General features: G+C 37.2%; 1 protein-coding gene across 3 annotated transcripts in view; it reads right to left on the bottom strand.

The window, feature by feature from the left end:
* LOC124633608 (protein TANC2) overlaps positions 1-21,019 on the bottom strand; it is a 173,699-nt gene that overhangs the window by 2,096 nt on the left and 150,584 nt on the right. For 2 of the 3 annotated variants that reach the window (XM_047168879.1, XM_047168881.1), the window contains exons 2-15: positions 17,813-18,223; positions 16,964-17,077; positions 9,122-9,300; positions 8,648-8,792; positions 7,648-7,779; positions 7,088-7,219; positions 6,614-6,819; positions 4,974-6,420; positions 4,635-4,879; positions 4,151-4,436; positions 942-1,052; positions 609-766; positions 425-504; positions 1-235 (exon numbers count right to left, since the gene is read on the bottom strand). In XM_047168879.1, the coding sequence (XP_047024835.1) occupies positions 1-235; positions 425-504; positions 609-766; positions 942-1,052; positions 4,151-4,436; positions 4,635-4,879; positions 4,974-6,420; positions 6,614-6,819; positions 7,088-7,219; positions 7,648-7,779; positions 8,648-8,792; positions 9,122-9,300; positions 16,964-17,077; positions 17,813-18,223 (3,881 nt within the window). The remainder of the gene's footprint in view (positions 236-424; positions 505-608; positions 767-941; positions 1,053-4,150; positions 4,437-4,634; positions 4,880-4,973; positions 6,421-6,613; positions 6,820-7,087; positions 7,220-7,647; positions 7,780-8,647; positions 8,793-9,121; positions 9,301-16,963; positions 17,078-17,812; positions 18,224-21,019) is intronic. The other variant, XM_047168880.1, reaches the window with a different exon arrangement.

Genomic DNA, 21,019 nt, shown 5'->3' with positions numbered 1-21,019 from the left:
GTTCAATTTCCTCTTGCACCTCGACAAGTTGAGCAGCAGATTAGTCTTCAGCTGCACAAACGCTGACACGTGTTCCTGAGGCACTGGCTGAGTGATAGGGGTAGTTAACCCCTCGTCACTGATCAATGGGTTGATCTTCTTCAGCGCGTATTGGTAGCGGTGGGCTGCCTCTGATGGTCGGTTCTTGCGGTATAGTAGGTTCCCGTCTTCTAGTAGTTTGTTCAGCAGTATTAGCCTGGGAAAGATTATTGTTATTAGTTTCTAATGAATCTACATAAAAGTTGAAAGTTTGTGTATTTGTATGTTATTCAGAATTCATCGTATTTGCGGCTGCTTTACATAAGCCTATCTTAATTATTGTATTGGCTATCAAAATAATTTTAATGTGTTTTTGTAGCATTCCTAATTTAATTTAGTAACTTACATGAATTCTGGTTTGCCTGAAGCCATAACCCACGTTGTTGGACCGAGCTTAGCGCCTTTCCTCAGAAAACAATTAACGACCTGTGAAAAAAATTAAATACGTTACTTAAATATATTCAAGATAAGGTAGGTAAAGTAGTGAAAATAATTGTTTTTTTTTTTAATATCTGGTATTAAATACTTACGGGAACGTTTCGCTGACCGATAGCTCTATCTAATGGCCTCAGACCACTATGGTCGACCCTCTCTAAAGAGGCTCCTCTCTCCAGCAATATATCGACGAGATCTGATGGGCCACCGCACGCAAGACCCAATGGCGTTCTACCGTTGCCATCAGGCTGATCTGAGAAAAAAGAGAATTTTTAGAATATCAATTTTGAAAAGTCTAATAATAAAAAAATAGGTGGGAGTCAAGGTCCTTTTAAAGAGGAATTTTGAAAAAAGTATTAAGACTAATTTGATTTATGTGCAGATAACAGTAAAAGCTAAAATATAATAATTTAAATATGCTATCTTACCTATAGTAGCTCCTTTATCAAGCAGCATAACCATGGTTGGTAGTCTTGACCTTAAACAGGCCCATCCCAGAGCTGATATTCCATCACCATCAACAGCATCGGGGTCAGCACCTAATACAAATAATAAAAGATTTTATAGAAACCACATATTTGAGGCACATATTGCTTGGCAAAACTATCAAAGCACATAATTTATATTGTACTAGCTGTTGCCCGCAACTTCGTCTGCGTAGGCAATATAGAATAGTCAAAATACTACTTATCCCGTAGGTGCATTCTTTCACGTGACAGTATAATTAGGATTAGCACTTAGCAGTCGCATAGATTCATTGATCAAGGTTGTGTTGTGGATGTGACCATTTATCTAAACAAAAGAAGTAAAGTTTGTGACGTTGTGAATATCTCTGGATCTAGTCAGCCAATTTGGAAAATTATTACATATGGTGCGTAAGTAATTTTCACAGGAAACAGTTATAATCTATGTCTATATGCTTTGAGTCTGACAAAGCTGTCATTTGTAAATTTTCTGCAGCTGCTGCGACTAATCAGAAGCCAGAAAGTCTGTCAGTTTCACCATGGATATCGTCTTGTGTAGTGAGACTGGATTGAAGATAGGTAGATAGGTAGTCGCTCCAAGCAAAATATTGGTACTCAAACAGATTCGGTGACTGGAAGGCAATACCAACATAGTTGGGGAATAGCTGGATGGATGATAAAATGAGTCATCATCATCAGCAGGCGCATAGGGTAGGATAGTTACACTACTGGGGAGAAACACTTGTATGACGGGGATTTTCTGTGCACTTACTCACTATGGTAAGGCTGACCCCACATTAGGCGTGCGCGATCCTCCTGCGTGTGAGTAGCGCGGGCGTCGCGAGCACGCTGCATGAACGTCGCGTTTTGCTGCCCTGCGGCATGTGTGAAGAGTGCAAGCGACGCGCTCGTGGCGAGCACGCGGCGCTTGAGTTGCGTTCTTACCCCTTCGCCCGCTATCCCCGCCGCCCGCTAAACGCCTTAGCAGTTAAACGTCAAGGAGAGCGGCGCGTCCGCGCCGCGAGCGCGCTGTAGGTAAATGCCGCAGGGCAGCAAAACGCGACGCACGCGCGGCGCCCGCGCTACTCACACGCCCGAGGATCGCGCACGCCTAATGAGTGAGTGAGAGTCCACTTCATGTGTTCGTACTTGAAACCTGCAGCTTTGCCAAGATTTTCAAAATGTACGCTTGCAATTTGTCATTTCTTGGTGGAGCCAGCAAATCGAAAGAAACATAAGTGTTGTATACTGTGCGTCACTACCGCACACCGGGAAAATTTCGCTCTTGCGGAGGACGTTTATATACCATATTTTGTGTCACACAGGACGACAGTAAGTATCCACCGAAACACTTTCAAAGATCTGATGAACGAACAAATCAGACCTAACTTGGTCACGTGGGGCCAATCAGAGCTCTATGAAGCGATAATACGCTTTGGCTCCTACTGTTATTGTGGTTTCTGAAAATTTATTCACCTCATTCAACGATGAATGTAATTCTGATGGTACTATTAAGAACACTTGCTTAGCGCAGAAGCTGACGTTGGCAGGTCGACTCTTTTGACTTCTCGAATAGGATACCATTGGTTTTTGTGTAATGCACACCTGCAATGCATGCTGGATTAGGATAGGATACAGGTGGATAGGATTTGCAACAGAAAACAATTTTGTCTTTGTGATTGAATGACATCAAACGTAGTTTTATATAAAAGGTGTTTTTTTAGACTTGGCTCGGGTCTTACTGAGACTGTTCGTAATCGTGACCAGTGTATTTGCGATCAGAAGTTGAAAGTAAGCATGTCTCTGGTATGCGACGCGCAATTTGTACGTTTTCAGACTCATAAAGCATTTTACGTGTGTATGGTATTAAATCGAGAAAGCTCCCATTTCTTATCTGCACTTTGTATCTGGGCTTGTTCTTAAAGCTACAGAATCCTACATTACATACCTACCTCACGCTTAGCAGCGCTTGCGAGATACAGATCCTCCTTTCTTCTAGGATTAAGTTTACATATTTTGCATCAGAAAAAATAATTAAGGTCTACTTAATACTACTCACTCAAAGTAATTTGTTTTAAGGCCACCACATTAGTGGAAGATAAGCTAAACTATGTTTATGAAAACATCCTGATATGAACTCCATCTGTAACTTTAAATGATAATTAATTGTTATACTAAAGTCATCATTTTTGACATAATGTTCAAAAAATAATTTAGATGGCACCGTTTTAAATTTGGCTGAGAACTATTAATTTTCCTTTCATCAAGGTAATAATTATAATTGGATTTTGATGTGGCACGGCAAACTGACAAACACTATTGAAATGTCTATCGAAAAATTACACTACGTGTTAAAATATGGTGAATTACGGAAAATACACAACTCCATCTGTTGAAATAATAATCCTCTATAAAGAATGTATGGTAATTTATTGTCATTTACCACCTCTCTCCTTTGACAAATTTTATGTATTTTATTTAACACAGATTACCACAGATGGAGCTACTTTAACCTTGGCTAAACAAAATTTTCATATTTTTTTTTTCTTCCGAAGTTACTTATGAAGGTGTGATTTTCTGTGTAAAGGTTAATCTTTAATAATAGGTCGATCAACTAATATAAGTACAACATTCAAATGTACAGTTTTGACAAACAGATTGCGTGTCGTAATATTTTACATCTTGAATTCACAAAATTAATCATATCTTTTGATAGAGTGAATCGATTTCGATGAAACAAAAACTAAGTAATACCCCAAGTTACGTAGAATGTTTGTATATAAGCATTTTCTGCATTGAATTCGTAGATTTTACGTGAATCCCGAACGAACAAACAGATAAACAGATAAACAGACAAACAGACAAACAGACAAACAGACAAAAATGACAAAAATGATGGAAATGGGTTCTGTTAGTTATCCTTTAACATGCTGGCTATTTTTTTTGTCAATTTCTTCAATGTACAAAAATTACTTTTCTACAGATTTATTATATGTATAGATGTTGAAGAATATGGAGTTATATTGCTTACACATAGGTAACGAATACCTGTAATAATAAATATCTGTTTTTTATTTTTATATTTTATAATTAAAAATGTAAAATATATGTTAAAATAATATCTCTAATAAACCTAGGGGACAAAAGTAACGAATAATTGATTCAAATCTCACCCTGATTTAATAACATATCAACGACATCAGCATGACCCTCAGCCGCTGCCAATATCAGTGGAATCTTTCCCCCAGATCCCATCACATCTGCTCCAGAATCTAACAGCCTTAACACAAGAGCTGATCTTCCATTCTTGGCTGCTAGTGCTAACGGGGACAGTTGACGAGCATTCAAGGAGTATGGAGTAGCTCCTCGAATGAGGAGAGCGTCAGCGATGGCAGCGTTGCCAGATGAGCAAGCTGCTGTTAGTGCAGTCTCGCCTGTTACTGGGCATATACCATCCGGCTGCAAGGAGAAATAAAATAATTAAAAACAATATAGGAAGGATCATGGCTATTGTATTCCAGCTATTGCTAGCAGAAGAATGAAGAAGGATATGAAGGATTAAGTTCAATTGTGTTCTTCCAAGATCAAAATCAATGAAAGTTACTTTGCCGTCTCAAATATTATTACGCTTATCTTATGTTTTTGTTAACTACTTACAATTAATTCAGCAGTATCCAAAAGATATTCAACAATATCTAGATGTCCGTTCTGTGCGGCAGCTATCAAGGCATGTCTTGATCCTGGGACCAGCTGTTCAATGCTACCATCATCGATGTCTAAAGAGTTTCTATCGTTGCCAGTTTGACACCCTAGTAGGTATATTACAGTGTCTCTGTGGCCATTTTTAGCTGCATGTACTAGAGGTGTCTGTTCTGCAGTATCTGTGTGACTTAGCGATGCACCTGCAAGGACGAAAATGAAGATTATACAATAATTTAAAGTTTTCAATAACCGAAATATCGAGGAACGGTGTCAATAATAACAAGTATACTATACCTGCAGCTATAAGTCTTCTCGCCACATCAGTGTGTCCTCTCTGGCACGCCAAAGATAAGGCAGTACATCCTTGAGAGTTTGTCATTTCCATATCAGCCCCAAACTCAATCAATAGTCCAACCATCGCCAGTATACCTTGATACGCATACATGCAAAGCAAAGGTGCATTGCCCAAGCACTCAGTAATTTGGTTCGGAGATCCCCCAGCTAACAGCATGAGTCGAGATACTTTGACATTCGGCGTGTAAATATTCCTCAAATTGGCAATCGCATCACCAACATTGGCCGAACTTGTAGCGACCAACGTTGCTTGCAAATCTCTCGGGCATAGTCCCAATTGTGCTGGCCCCATGTTTCTGTACATGTGAGCTTTCAAAATGTGATGTCCTAATTCCATCGATTTCTCTGAATCCAAAGGCGCCTGCACCCTGGATAGTCTGAATGCAATACCGCAATGTCCTGCTCTTAAATCACAGAGGAATTTAGGGCTTTCATTGTCATCTCTTCTTATCAACCATTCCCTGAACGAAGGGTGGAAGAACATGTAGGTGTTGTCGATCCTCTTTACAAGAAAGTCGGTGAGGGACTCAAATCTGTGGCAGAACTCATCCCAAGGTAAGAACTGGTTGACAAGTAACGAATTTACTGAATAATAGATTTCAACCAGAGTCAATGGATAAAGGGCTGCTAGGCAGACACTTAATATGTGTGTGACTTTCTCAAACGATTGTACAGTAGGGAATCGTAGGTTGAATTGCAACAAGAATATTTGTGCCAGCGAAATGGGCACGACTTTGTAGTTCGTCGATTTGACCACGATATGACTTCTCTCAAGTAGATCTAGGATTAATTTTAGGAACAAAAATGAGCCTTGGCTTAGGTGGAGTACATATTGAGCGAACTTCATCACCGAGTTGTGTACTCCTTCAGACTTTCCTGTTGAACACTTGATGTTCGTTTCTATAATAGGAGCAGCTTGCAGTCTAGTGTTAAAATACTCCAAGAGATCTTTGTGAACGTTGTCTGACTCATCCAGACTAAGCCTTGTGTACGGCAACTGCTTCGACAGTTCTAGAAATTGTGTTCTTACGGTGGCTACGACCTTCAACCATGAAGGCATTTCTGGAACATGCCTGGCTAAGAACGATGCAATGGTGTATCCATGATCCGGTCTGTGATACTCCGCTTCACAAAGCCCGTCTACAAGAATGATGCTGTTCGAAGAATCTATACTTCCATTTCTCCTCAAGATTATAAGAGGTTCAATGATGCCTCTCATGAAAGCTAAATCTGGATCAGCGATGCATTCTTTGAGCGACAGGCAAGCAAGGAGATGTGGTTCACTGAGGAGGTATTCTCTGTAGGCTTGTAGTCTGGGAGCTTGGCAGAGTTGAGCTGCTAACGAGTGCACGAATTCACCCACGAGGCACGTACTGTTGTTATCGGCCTGAAAGAAAATACTTTGTCAACAATACCGTTGATGGAACTGGCTAATATAAGTGTCATTAGGTAGGTATTTCAACGATGGCGTATTAATATACAAAATACCCCTTTATTTATTCTCGACCAAAGTCTCGAATCAATTACCCTGTGTAACAATTTGTGTCGTATATTATCAATGAAAGTCATCAATATCTTACCTGGCAAAAATGATAAGCGACGACATGCGAAGCCAGATGGGTGAAGATGCCAATAGTCAGCTCTTCGGGTAACATCTCCCTGATGTCTGATTGTTCCCGTAGCTCTTCGTACTCGAAGTTCCTCTTTCTACCGAAGCACGAGTATTCCACTAGTTGAAGAATGAGTGCCGTCTTCCCTGTGCCTGGACAGCCGGATACTATGATACCTGTTGGTGAAAAAGAAGATATGTTAGAGACCCCAATTTATATTGAGACAAAAGTGCCTACAGCAATTAGCTATCCCAAACTAAGAAGAGAATAAAAATTAAGGACTGAAACGTGAAATATTTTTTCTGTTTCAAAAACGTTGGTAAAAAATGAGCTCATGAGACAAAATTAATAATGTACATTAGTAATGCTCTGAACTTGTAGTAGTAGGTACTAGGAGTTACACGGAAAATCTTCGGTCACTAATTATATGTAAACTATACAAACCTGAAGCACTAGAGTCCAGGGCTTTCTCCATATCCCTCATGAGCCAGTGTCGTCCTGAGAAGTACGTCTGGTTGTCTGTCGATGGTACTTCGAAGAACAGTGGCCGTAACGTCAGCTGCGGTGATGGATGAACTGTGGAATATAACATGATGTTAGAACTTATCTACTGATTCATACACATCGTCTGTAGCTTCCTATGCAAGTAAATTAATTATTTTATTAATTTCTCTTGATGCTATTGTATTTTTCTATCTCTTGGTATAATTTTTAAGTCTCTGCAATTACTATTAATTGCATTTTTTTAAATTAAAATTCGTCTACGTTATTAGATTCTGTTCTTAAAATATTCATGCAACTCATTGCTCAATTTTGTTCATATGAAACTGCACAATGAAAAACTTATTCTGCATCCAAAGCAGTCTAAAAATAAACCGACCGATATTTAATTACAAATCTAATTATATGAAAATAATTTCAAGTGCTTATATTAAAATCTTCCACTTTTTTTGCTGGTCCAATTACAGTTTGAGAAAAAATATTAATTTGTTATAACAATGAACCTTTTTTGATTTCTGACGATGATGTTGATTGCTTGCTGTTGACCCTGGCTGAACGTCTGGCTGCCGTTTTCCTTGTTTTGAAGAAACCGCTGGACATTCGGGTTAGTTCGTCTGATCTGCCGCTTTGGAGTGCTGGAAAGAATAAAGTTGAATTTAGGAACAAAATTAACAAATGACAATGTTATAAATATTATACTCCAGAAATACGAAAGATAGTTCTTCTGAAATACGGTGATGATTTATAGGAACACTAACGTGATGATACAGACTGTACAGACAACAGTATTATGACACCGCTTATTCTTAACTGTAGGCTTGTCGATTATTGACTTTTTACCTTCTAATTCAGACACCATTTTACGTCCAACTTCGTCAAATTTAAATCAGTCTATTTTTAGCCCAGATACCTTCACAATATAGATCAAGAGTAACAGTGTAGTCCCCGTGTCAGAAGCTAATAACATTTCCAGGGAGCGGTGTTATCGACAGCAAAGGGCGTGGTGCCTTAATGACTGGCCACTTCAATCTCCGAAACGTTAAGTAGGTTAGATATAGAAGAAACCTCATTACACTAATTAAGTTTAACAGACTGACGAATAGTCTTTAACGATAGGTTATTAATACTAATGATGGGAGTTAATTTGACGGGAGTTGGCTTACAGGATTAGGGATATTGTATCCTTAATTTCACCGGTTCGGGAAGTCTCAATGCCACTAATGATGAATTCTTTGATGTCTGTTAATGATCCTTAAGTTAAAGGGTGAAAAGATACTTTTACTTTTTAGTTACTTTTGATATCTGGGTTGGTACATTATTACGGCCTAAGACAGTGCTATTTTTTACTAGCTACTCAAAGGACCCTCCATGGCTGAGTGGTAAAGCCACAGTCAGCAGAAATCTACCAAAAGGGAAATTGAGTGATTATGATAAGGCAACCATAATTCTGTCAGGTACATCAACTACAAAGCGCTCCAGAAAGAACAAGGTAAGTACACTTACTGTTAACAGAATGCCGTCGACTGCCAGGACTGGAGGATGAGCAGTTGCTGGCAGCTGACAGCGACATGGATGCTAAGGAACCGAGAGAGTCGCGACCCAGTGGGGTTGCTACCTCCACCTCTGATGAACCGGTGAGAGTTGATACCTGAAATACAATTGAGTTGGTATTAGAAGACAAAAAAGATGTTATTAAATTGAAATATATTACAGAAATCAAGAGAGAAGGCAAAAGATCAAATAATATTTTAGAAAAAAGGAGATCTGATAATTTATTAGTAGAGTTGGGTAAACATTGTTATCATTAGAAAGAAAGGCAAAAAATCTGCGCTCGTAGGTGAGGGTCCAAATAGAGGCAGAGATAAAATATCTTTAATACATGACTCAAACAGATTAACTGTCAACTACAATACACAGCTTTTTTTATTTCCAACTATTTATTTTTAAACAATTTTTAAAAACTTCACAAATACTTACAGGGCTCGTATTATGCGACGCAAGAGTATGTGCATCAAGAGAAGCGAGGGAAGTACAGCTATCTCTAGCCTTGTTCCTTGCACCTCTTCTCTCTCCAAGAAGTAATCCCAATCGCATGTACAAGTCATTCTGTCTTCTGGATTCGTAACCAGCCTGCTTGATGTGGCCTCCTTCGTCATCTGTGAACGAAATTAAGAAAATTTTTGATTTGGATTATGATTGGGGTTTTGAAATTGTAATATCAGGTCGTTCTATATTTTTTTCTTCATTTGTTTTATCATTGTTGTACGATAGGCGGCCATAAGTGACACAAAAAGAATGTTTTTTTTTGTGTCCTATGTGAATGAATAGTGTCAATCTACTAGAATACTTAAGAAAACAATTTGTAACTGAACATTAAAGTCAGTGAAAACTTCATTACAACTTAAACTTTCATAAAATGTAACCGTACAAATAAGTAATTGAAAACACGACACACGCTTTCAAAAATACAAACCATAAACATTCTAACAAGAAAGTGCGAAAATAAACAATGTGCGTACAGTAACATCTATGTAATAAAAACTTAAAATACAAAGTGTATGTATATTTTTTACACAATACATGCCGCTTTTCACAAGCTTTCAATAAACACAAACAAAACGATCGTATAAAACAAACAAAAATCATAATAATGTGAACTCCATGCATAATTAAGAATACACACACATTCGTGCAATACGCATCTTACACACACACACTTAGATATAAACAAATGATGTTTTCATAAATATGGTAATAAGTTTTCACACAACAATTATGCAGAAGAGAGTTGACGATTATGGCTGTAATCACATATTCTTAGAAAAATAATGGAAAGTATTTAATGAAAAAATGAAAAAGAAATTAAAAAATAAGAGTGTCTATGGAGTTTCCTGCCAGTTCTTCTCCATAGGACTAACTTTTTAGACACGTGCAACGATTGTGTGGTTTCACTTCACAAGGGCTTGTCTTTCAAAAATTAGAACTATGATTTTTTTTTACTTTCTTTAAGTTATTGTCACTTTAGTCTGGTGAAAGCAAATTATGTTATTATACCAAGTTAATCTTACTTGGACAACACCAATTTTTATTTAAAACCACCAACTGCACGTCAATTCTTCAAATACATACATAAGTATTAAAATGATTTTCTTCGCGTAGTATCAGTCTTCATCATCATCATCATGATCATCATCATCATCATCATCATCATCAGCCTATCGCAGTCCACTGCTGGACATAGGCCTCTCCAAGTATCATAGTCTTACACACTACTTAAACAATTAGACGCATAATTTCTTTCCATAAGTTCTTTACCTCCCACGTTGTTTTATCAACAAACACCCTTTGTTTAATACTTCCCATGACATTTCAAAACTGATTAACAAGATCGTCGAAGCGACTCCTTATTTGGTAAAAAGCTGTTGATTTTTGCCTCATTGTATGTTAATAGCGAAATTTTTATCACAGGAAAGGTAAGGTATTAACACTTGAAGCGATTGGGAATTTCAAATGGCAAAACATAGTGATACTATTGTTGTTTTAATGGAGTTTTTAGAAAGGTTATGGAATTGATATTGCCTCTGTTTGTTGTACCTAAGTAATTATTATATTAAGTATTATTATTGAAGTAGAAAAATATAAATATTGATAAGTTATTAGGTAATTTAAGAAATCTCTTACGTATTGAAATATCTTAGTAAAATCATGGCAAATGTTCACCTAAATACAAGCACCTATTAATCGTAGCCTAAGGCCCTTATGCTGACACTCCCTCACCGCTGCTAACCCATAGCGGGAGGGATCTCCCGCTATGGGTTCATTTGATGATTTTTGACGAAGTTAAAGAAAAAGGCCCTTAACAGTCCTATAAATATATATAACTAAAAACCAAAGATCTATTTACAGCATCAATACTAGTTAAAAACATGACCCTTCTTGGCAGTCGGGTAAGACGTAACCTAACGACTTAGCAAGCAAGTTTCGCCACAAAATCCTGTCAGGCGAACTGGCAGGCTTCCGATATCGGTCGTGTCGGTGTCCGATGTAAGATCCCGGACGGGTGCGGAAGCGACCGCGTGGGAACGGCGAAGTTCCGAGATTTACACTCGATACGGTTACTGTATGGCTATGAAGGAAGCAATTTAGCGGACATTCTTTTGCTCAGCCTTTTTTTGTTCTTGTAATTTTCATGTTTATTGATGATATTAGGAGATTGTTAACATTAGGAGCAATATCTTGGCAAAAAAAAATCAAGGTTAACAAAGAAATAGTAAATACATCGGTCCCTATTTAAATGGGTTGGTATGTATTTTTAGAGACAGAGAATAACTATAGTTAGTTAGAGACAGTTATTGTAAGCATCATATCACAATACACACTGTTTTTCGAAATTCAAAGAAAACATAACACCTATAGAGAATTTTAGCCATTAAATACCTAGGTAGGATCAATTTGCATTCTAATTTACCTACAAGCCATACAAAAGTCATCATATATTTGTCATTACCACAAGAACGTATTTAACCAACTAATAAACATACCTACTTTGTATTGAATTGCCAACACATAAGATAAATTAATGAGTTAATTCAAATATTTACATCTTAATACGTCCTTAAAATAAAGACATTTAACAAAATGCCAGCCTCTTAGTAAGCTTGGCATTTGTCAACTTTACACCAGCGGGAAAGGTTAATCTTAGCTCTAAATATGCACAAAATTGCATAATTATATGTGATTTTAAGACGGGATAATGAAGTTCTCAAGGTGTAGCTTAAGATGAGTCATCTGTTAACAATGTAGTAAATAACTCCAAGGATTTCGTTTAAATAATTTTGAGACTTTTTATCGCTGGTTTTGTGGCTCCAGTGCAAAAGTGCATTATTTTTAAATTATTTGAAGCATTCGAGGAAGCTTTGGTAAGCTTGTTTATTTTGGGACTATTTTGCTAATTCTTTTCTACAAATAAGTGTTTGTAAATCACTCCAGCACAACTTGAATGCTCAGCCATATAGTACGTCTAAACTTTCAAAAGCAAGTATAAATTGTACTTCACACTTTCCACAGTAGCCTACATTCTCTAATAAATATATTAATCAATGAAAACAAGAAAATGAAAGTTAAAAAGAATAATTGATAACTACTAATTCATTACCGAATGATAAAAGAAGTAAAAGTAATTTATTTAAATAATTAGACCATCACGATCGAACGGATTCAATTAGTTCACTCATTCAATCCGTGAATGAATTAAATGATCGCATCATTCATTATGATTGTGGAGTATATCTGTCTGTGCTCGTTTTGTACTCAATTTATTACAGTATCTAATTAAAAAATAAGAATTCAATTCAAAAGAGTACTGTTTTGATCGATTTTGATTTATGTTTGACGAATTGATCATAACAAAAATTCAATTTAATTTCATACCTTTTACTTAGGCTTTCGTTTGTTGTATGTAAGTACCTCTATAGCAAAATCCATTTACATAGAGCTAATTAATGTATGTCTGTTTTATAGTAAAATATTTTCTGTTCCTCGTACCTCGTACACACAGTTGCAATGTCTGACCTTTTATAACTGCAGAAACAGAAAAGCCTTCAAATATTTAAAAGCTTGCGAATACTGCTAAAATATAATTCAACAAAATTCTATCAATAACTTAGTACCCACATATAACACGATCATCAAACTTGATCAAACGTCTCATAAACATCCATTCATCCATAACAAATTCTATCATTGAAGTCTAGTTCGAGCAAAAACTTATACCACTTCCTACTCCCATTGATCCATAGGGGTGGGATGTGGTCGGGGCACGGATAAAAACGACTCCCACGCAACGAAAGCCTGTTCCAGAGTCATTGAGCTTGAAACCTATGAGAACGTTATCGTGTATAGATATTGGTAGTTTGATGATGATCTGGGAATGGGAATCTGAATGATGTAACCATGGGAAGATTGATAGGTGTTACTTGTTGAAGTGTAAAAAGGGAAGGAAGTAGTGATGTTAAAGGTGAGCTAGTGGGAATTGATGGCGTAAAACATGTGTAATCCCTAGTGAAAGATATCTACAAGTTTTGTTCAAGTAATTGATACTAGATCTGTCTATGGGAAAGACGATAGGAGCATGGAGAAAATACTGAATTACTAAGACTCGTTTTATAAAGTAGTCAATGAATATAAAGAGGTACAATGGGGCAGACATCCCTTGATAATCCCCTAAATGAAATAAGGCCAGTTATTTTATATAATATAGTTTTCAATTAAATATAGTTTTCAATTGATAAATGGCCAAGTAAAAATACATTTATAATAATGAAACAGTCAGATAAACAAGACAATGATACAACTGTCAAAAACAAAATGTTAAACCAAACAACATCACAAAACATTAAAGTAAAAGCCGCTGCATGAAACATTGTAGCACACACTGTCATGTTCAATACCAATGACCTTTTGCATCAAACAAATGTTACCCTTGACTCGTCTCAGTGTTGCCAATTCACTGACATTACAAATGACATAATTGTTGTAACATTACAACATTTACAACCTGTTGATGCGAACTCCGTCAAGGTTATATTCGTATTAGGTATTATTATGAGATGTACACCGTTTTTTGTTTGGTAATGATGCTCAAAAGGTATGAATTGATGGACGTTGAGAGGAGATTTATTTATTCATTATTCGAGTACCGAGTAAATAGCCGAATAGATGGTTTTAGCTGGGCAACAAAATTACTGAAAGTGGCTCATCTACATTTTCCCTGGAAAGTTAGGTTAGGTTACTCTCACTTTGACGACTATTGTTAGAATTTCATAAGTTACTTCCACATACTTCGTACCAAAATTTCAAAGCCCACATTTGAATCTGTTTAACCTAATATCATTAAATACCTAAAATCGCACTTAGAATTTTCACTATTATTACAGTACATATTAACATCATAGAAAGAGCATAAAATAAAGAACCTAAAATAATTGAACTTGAAGCTAATAATCCAAACGGCGATGACAATTAAACACATGAACATAAAGTTAATGATACAGAACTAAATGATTGTTCAACCGCAGTTTCATCACATACACTAGGGTCACCTTCTATAAACAAAGCTGAAACCCAAACAAGTAGTGAAACCTGACCTTACAATATGGCATTTCACACGGACGATACGACGGAAGCGATGTCTCGTGTGGTGAACTTTACACTTCATTTAGCTGGGATATGGGCAGAGATTCAGGTGTTAGGCTTTATTCTAGAGTAGTTACTAAAGTAAAATGCATTTAGGAATTTTATACATCTTAATAGATATTAAAGCTGAAGAATATGTTTGAACGATGTTAGAAAGTACTTGACTGATGTGATTGTTTTTCTATTTACTGAGGGAGATTATAAGCGAATTTCTGGGTAGTTTTTATGGGACGAAGGTGAAATCACTTTCTGTTTGATGTTTAATAGTATAGTATATGTATAGCATTGTGGATTATGAAAAACATGTTTCCCTGGAAGTTTCTGGCATGAAAGTTTTAGCTAGGGATAGCTCCTAGCTAAAACTGGCATTCAAAACTGAAAATATTAGTCATGTTTCTCAATTAAGAATGGTTTCAACGCTACTAAACAAAACATGTATCTTCTTTCACGAAATCAGATTACAACAGGGACTCCATTTGCACAATTGTTTGTTTGAGATCATGATTCATAATGTGTCAATGGTGATACCTAGAATTGGGACATAAGAAACTTGAGCGTTTGTTACTTGAAGCAACAACAACAATAATTAGTGAATAAAATGATGGCAGAAATATAGCTTTAGTTAAAGTTCCCTTCGAAATATAAATCAGCAAAATGGATCCCAGATTTGTAAATTGATACTAGCATAGCGTACTAAAAGTATTATAAAGGACCAAAATATGACCACAAAATTCTCAACACCTGAATAATGAAGTGACCAACCTTGCCAGATTGTCTAATCCAATAACGGACCGCATTATAGAATCAATAATATCACCTACACTGCAATAACTTGCACCTTATACAATATTACGTTCACAGAAGCCATACTGAGGCTGACAATATGAACTGTTAATGCACAGTCAAGGAAAAAGAAGGGTTGTGTTAAATGTGGTAAGGTCTCTTTTGCTTTGGTTGGTGGTATTTTAATCATCATTGAATAGGTGGTTGTAGTTGGATTTGATGAATTTGATAGGAGAGCCCTCTATGTGATTGACCTGGATGATATTTTGGGTAGACTTATGTGGGATAACTTACTTTATGATTATTATCAGCTATTCTATTGACTTCTACAGGGCAAAGGCTTTTTCTTATGCAGAGCTGAAAAGAGCGTTAATAACGACGCAAAATGATTTTCTTGGTCTCTTTCTACTTTGGTACTAAGACTAGTCAAAAATTAAACTTTATAGAACTCATATTAACACCAAACAAAATTTAGCCTATATTGACAAACTATACACTAAACCCTTTCACAGAACACACGGCCTATCTAAGACCAATCAAGCTAATATAGATTAGCTTGACTAGACTGAGTTACACAATGACCCGCCTTCACTTGTTTCTTTCGGTGACAAGGCTCTGCGGCCTACGTAGTAAAATGTACGTCATGCACGACCCACGTTTTAGTGATTCTGTCTGGCAATATTAGGTCATTGGTATGAAGTCTGTTTTCTGTTTTGTACTTTTTTTGGTGTAGTGCTTCAACTTTTTCTTCTGTATGTGGTGTATGAATTTTTTTGGGGGTTAAAGTTGATAGCACGAACTTTGTGGAGTCTTACTTTCATGTTATAATTTTTACTTCCATTGCTACTATTTTCGAAAACGAAAGCGTACTTTGACCACAATGAATGAATTTCAGTTTTACTTGTTCAATAGAAATATGAGATGTGGCATAAAGTTTCTTATCCATCATATAGAAATATCAAAGCAATAATATTGATTGCTTTTCACTAATTTTTACTCAATACAGAATCACAATTTGAAAGTTATGATTTCTTCGATGCTTATCTTGTAACCTATACCCCGTCAAGTTTTATCATCGGATAATATCTCGCCCACAAATCGATGCTACTTTTGTCACCGATTTTTTTATCTCGATCAAAGAATCGATTGTTCAAGTCTTCATCATATTTACTATGTGACCATGACTCATGCGTGAGTGTGGCATTTTTCAACCGAATAATGTGTTGTTATGAAATCGAATCGATGATGATCGAATCGGCTTAAAATTATATCGGTTAATGGAATTAATCACATTATGTGCATATAAATCACAAGTTAGCATGGCATTATAGTGTAGTGAATAACAATTAAAACATAAAACCCTATTTACAAATGAGTATGCAAATAACAAAAAACCGTTCAAGCGTTACAAATGTAAATTAAAAATAAAAGAAAACTCAAAAACCACACAAAATGCAAATAAACATGGGTAAAACAAAACCGGTACTCTAAGCTATGTGTCAAACGCACGGAGCGATGCGAACAGGCAATAAGGTGTGCAAAAATCAGACGACGATCGTGCTACAGAGAATGTGGACTGAATACCGATGTGTTCATTTACCGCAACAATCGATACTACATTAATCGATCCATCAATCGATACAATTCATGGAAACAAAACCAATAAGTTATTCAATGTATGCTTAGCAAACGAACTGTCGAATCTAAATCGTTTCCACAAAGGCTGAACACTTTACGACCTCAAAATGTTTTATAGGAATAATCGATTCTAAGTCACCATTTGCAATTAAATGAGCAACATCGGTATAATCCACATTCCAATGCAAAATTAAGACTTCGTGCCTGTCAATTGGTTGAGTCCTTGCGGCACTGAGGAGTGCGTGGACCACAGCGACCTGATCTTATTGAACACCAGGCTGTGCCACGCCGCGTTGCGAGGCCCTTCCTCCGGTAGCCCTGTTGGAGCACCCAGTTCCATGTAAACATTCTCACGCATCCATCATCAATGACGTAAAGCCAAATTTCTATCACACGATCCCAATCGAGCGCCAATGGCCAATTAATTGCACCTCGGCACATTAACCAACCATTACAAATTGTAAGAGATACCATTATTCATATCGACAGATAGAAACGTTAGCAATCGACAGACCGGGCACAAACGTGAAGGGGCAAGGGCCGTGGCGAATTGATACTAATAGTTTATTAAGAAACTCACAGCTGTGAACGAAGTGTATATTTCAATTACCCAAGAAATCTGGTGGACCGGAATGATATAATTAATGGAAATGGAAAATGTAACAGATACAGAGATAATGTTCACAGCCGGCCCGCTGTCTGCGCGGGTGCGTTGCAAAAGTACGGAATTATACTTTAACTAATAAATACAGTAGACAGACAACCGGTCCTTTAAGGAACCCCTACGTACATCCGGCGGCGCGGCGTGGGCGCGTGTCGCAACTGTCACTCACTGTTATTTACGGCGCAGCGGATCCTCGCAGTTTTCGTAAAGCTCATAAAACGGGTCATCGAAGTGAGAGGTGCTACGCGGCTTGCTTGTGAATGAGATTTCAACTTTGCCCAAGAAGGCATCAATGAAGTGTAGCTTGCGTGCGCAGCCGCTTGCGCAACGATGCAAATCCGCGGCTACCACGCGCAGGCCCACGGGTATGCTAATGTGCGGCCACTTACCGGAGAGGGGCACGTGGTTGTCGTGCGAGTGGCGCGCGCGCTGCCCGAAAGGACTGCGCAACGATTTGGGGCTCAGGAAGAATCTTCTCCTGGTGTGCGGTGGTGTAGGGCAGCTCTGGGCCAGGCTGGAGGGCTGCTTGGGCGGCTTGGGCAGGCGGTGGGGGGACTGCCAGTCCAGCTCCTGCCGCTGCGGCGACGGCGTGTACCTCTCCATGACCGGCCGCCTCTGCGCCTGGTTGCTCCTCGCGCACGACGGACACGCTTCGTTCCTGAACATGCACGAGTAGCACCGCTCATGCCCGCAGGTGTCGATCAGTTTCCTCTTCTTGCCCTTGTCAAAGGGCATGTTACAGCTGGGACAGGTGGTGCCTCCCGTCTCGCTCTCCAGCAGCTGACGTATCGCCGCCAAGTCTGCAACAACAATGAGGAATGTTAATATTGTTTTGATTATAATTAGTATCGCTTGTTGTGTCGTTCATCGATTAGTATGCGACAGCGCATGGCGCTCCATGCATGGCAATCGATTTACACATTAACGACCCTTGATGTTATTCTAGCTAAGGATAATAATATAATTTGTGCTGTACGCCGCGCCGAACTGTTATAACCAATTATATCGAATGAGGATGTTGCGTCGGAATTTAAATGGAATTATGGAGCGACAGTAAATGACTGAGCTTTTATGGTGGTAAATTCTACTAATGCATCCTTGCTTTACATGTAGTTTTATCTCACTAAAATTACAGTTGTTCCGTCATAAATATCTTAATGTCCTCACATATCTGGTATTACAGGCGGTGGAGTTTAAAACAAACTGATTTATGCGTGGGTGTCGTTATAACTTCTGGAAAAGCAGGCTCTCTCATCAAAACTTAAATCAACACTTTCAAATTAAGCGATTCGTAAATCAAGTGTCTGTAGACGAAGTAATTAAATACAAATGTTGCCTCACGAGTCGGGGTGGCGAGACGGTCATATACTCCGTCCCTTTCGGTTACACGCTGCAACCCGCACCGCGTCCTGATTCCATCGACAAATGACATTACGAGAAGATTGACCGTCGCATGCGCATACCGCGAGGTCTTTTACAACTTTTTATTTTCTTTATAATGCCGTCTGAGCATTGTGGGCGAAATTAGTTTTTTTCTACCTCTCAAATTAACAGGATTAAATCCGGCGTCAATTAATTGCATTGGTCACTTTAAAACCAAGTGCGTGTAAACAATTTCCGTTGAGTAAGTTATACGTGTCTGGTGAGCGTTCAAGCGCGCTTTCCTTTTGTGACCTTTTCCAAAAATACTCCCCAGTGTTGTGACAGGCGCATAACGTGTTTATGACGTTATACAGGTTAATGAAGCCAGTTAAAAATAATTTATGAGCCCGTTGATGTAAGACGTGACATAATGGGTACTTTTTCTAAAATGCGAAAGTACTTTATGGCAACATTACTTTTGAAAAAAGTGTGAGAGGTGCGGCTTTAAGACCGTTGTAAAGATAAGATAGTATACATAAGTGGCAGCTAGCCTTCGCCTACAATCATAATGGATTCTTTTATATTCTTGAGCATGAGTTTCAAGATTAAACTTTAATGTTCATAATAAATTGCGTGTGCGCTTTAGCGTTTTGTTGCAGAAAAGAATATGGTCATTTTCAGTACAATGTAGGATGAAACTTACAAAAAATATAAAACAACTGAGATTTTTTAAATAAGTCAGCTATGGGGCAGAATATCAAAAGTGTTGTAAAAAATAGACGTTCGAAAGCATACTGACAGCAAAATTAATCCACTCTTTTAATTAATGTTGTCTCCCAAAGTAATCTAGAAAAATCCCATTGATCACGACTTTCAACGCAAAGCTGACCAATTTAATATATGCTCTAATGTCCCATAATTAAACATAGACATTTATTTTCTGTTTCACTATTTTTAATGGATTTTTTATAGCTAATAGTTCGTTAGTCATTCCTTGAAATTAGTTAGATTTACCAAAAATACCATTTGGATTTGGAGAAATTAAGAATGTTGAGATTCCAAAAAACAAATTGTACATAGTAATGGAATGTAAATCCACTTTTTTGTAGTTAATTTATTAGTTACAAATCTAAATCAAAACAAAGATCGTTCAAAAAGTTTACATAGGTAAATTGCACAAAATGTTTTCTGACTGAATGTACGGACAGTTTGTCAGTCAAATTATACAGTTAACACGTCGATTTGTCGACGAAACACTTCAATAAATTTAACTACAAGTTTTACTCCTACGATAAACCACTTATTTTTGGTTCGAAGTCTCAGAACAGCAGTAAATCTCATCAGCCTTATACATATTGTCGTATATTAAATTCACCGTTTTTTACATTAATTTACCTCGACATTGACATCGGTAATTTTCTCCATATTAAAAGTTTTGACCATATTTTAAATGAGATGAGACATGACATTTATTAACTTATCAAAAGTAATTTTTAAATGACTTTTGGTTTTTGTAATGTCAGAAAGACATCTAGAAGCTGTTTGTCTATTTAAGACAAAAAAAAAACTTTGCCGTTAGTCGGGGAAATTATAAATATGAAAAATACTTTTAACTAAAATTATTCCCACGCAAAATGCTTAATGCAATGTGACAAAAAAGTTAAGTAACTTTAAAGAAGGTAATTAAAAAAACTCTAAAACTGTACATTTATGAGTTCAATTAAAACATTTTATAGCTAATGAGACAACTAATAAAGATACAACTGAAGATACAGTCAACAACGTTCCGGTAAGTGATAAATTCGCACATCTGTATAGCAATTAGTAAAGCCATTTTAGGATCAGGTGGCGTAACCGGATATCCTAACCATTAATAGTACCGGTTGTAAGCCAAACAATTTGTCCATACAACTTACTAAATAAGGTATTAATGAAGTAAACGAAGTGTTAATGGCAGACTTTGAAATAACAAAGAAACATAAAACACATACTAGACGTCTACTCAAAATATAATCCGAAGTAATTATGTGTGAGAATGATATAGTTGGTTTTATACATGAAGAGGAAGTTACGAATATGGATGATCAAGAACAACCAGTTTCTTGTGTTATACATAAAGTTTCTTTTTATGGGCTATTGTGATATCTAGCACTGGTTTTACTGTTACACGCGGCTTTGAGAGAGGCCGATGTACTAACGTGTGTGCTTCAAGTGTTTGTGACGTCACGTTATTA

This window comes from Helicoverpa zea, chromosome 10, assembly GCF_022581195.2.
Source record: "Helicoverpa zea isolate HzStark_Cry1AcR chromosome 10, ilHelZeax1.1, whole genome shotgun sequence".
Classification (NCBI taxonomy): domain Eukaryota; kingdom Metazoa; phylum Arthropoda; class Insecta; order Lepidoptera; family Noctuidae; genus Helicoverpa; species Helicoverpa zea.
The sequence above is the reverse complement of the archived record's forward strand: the minus strand, read 5'-3'. Positions and strand labels throughout refer to the sequence as shown.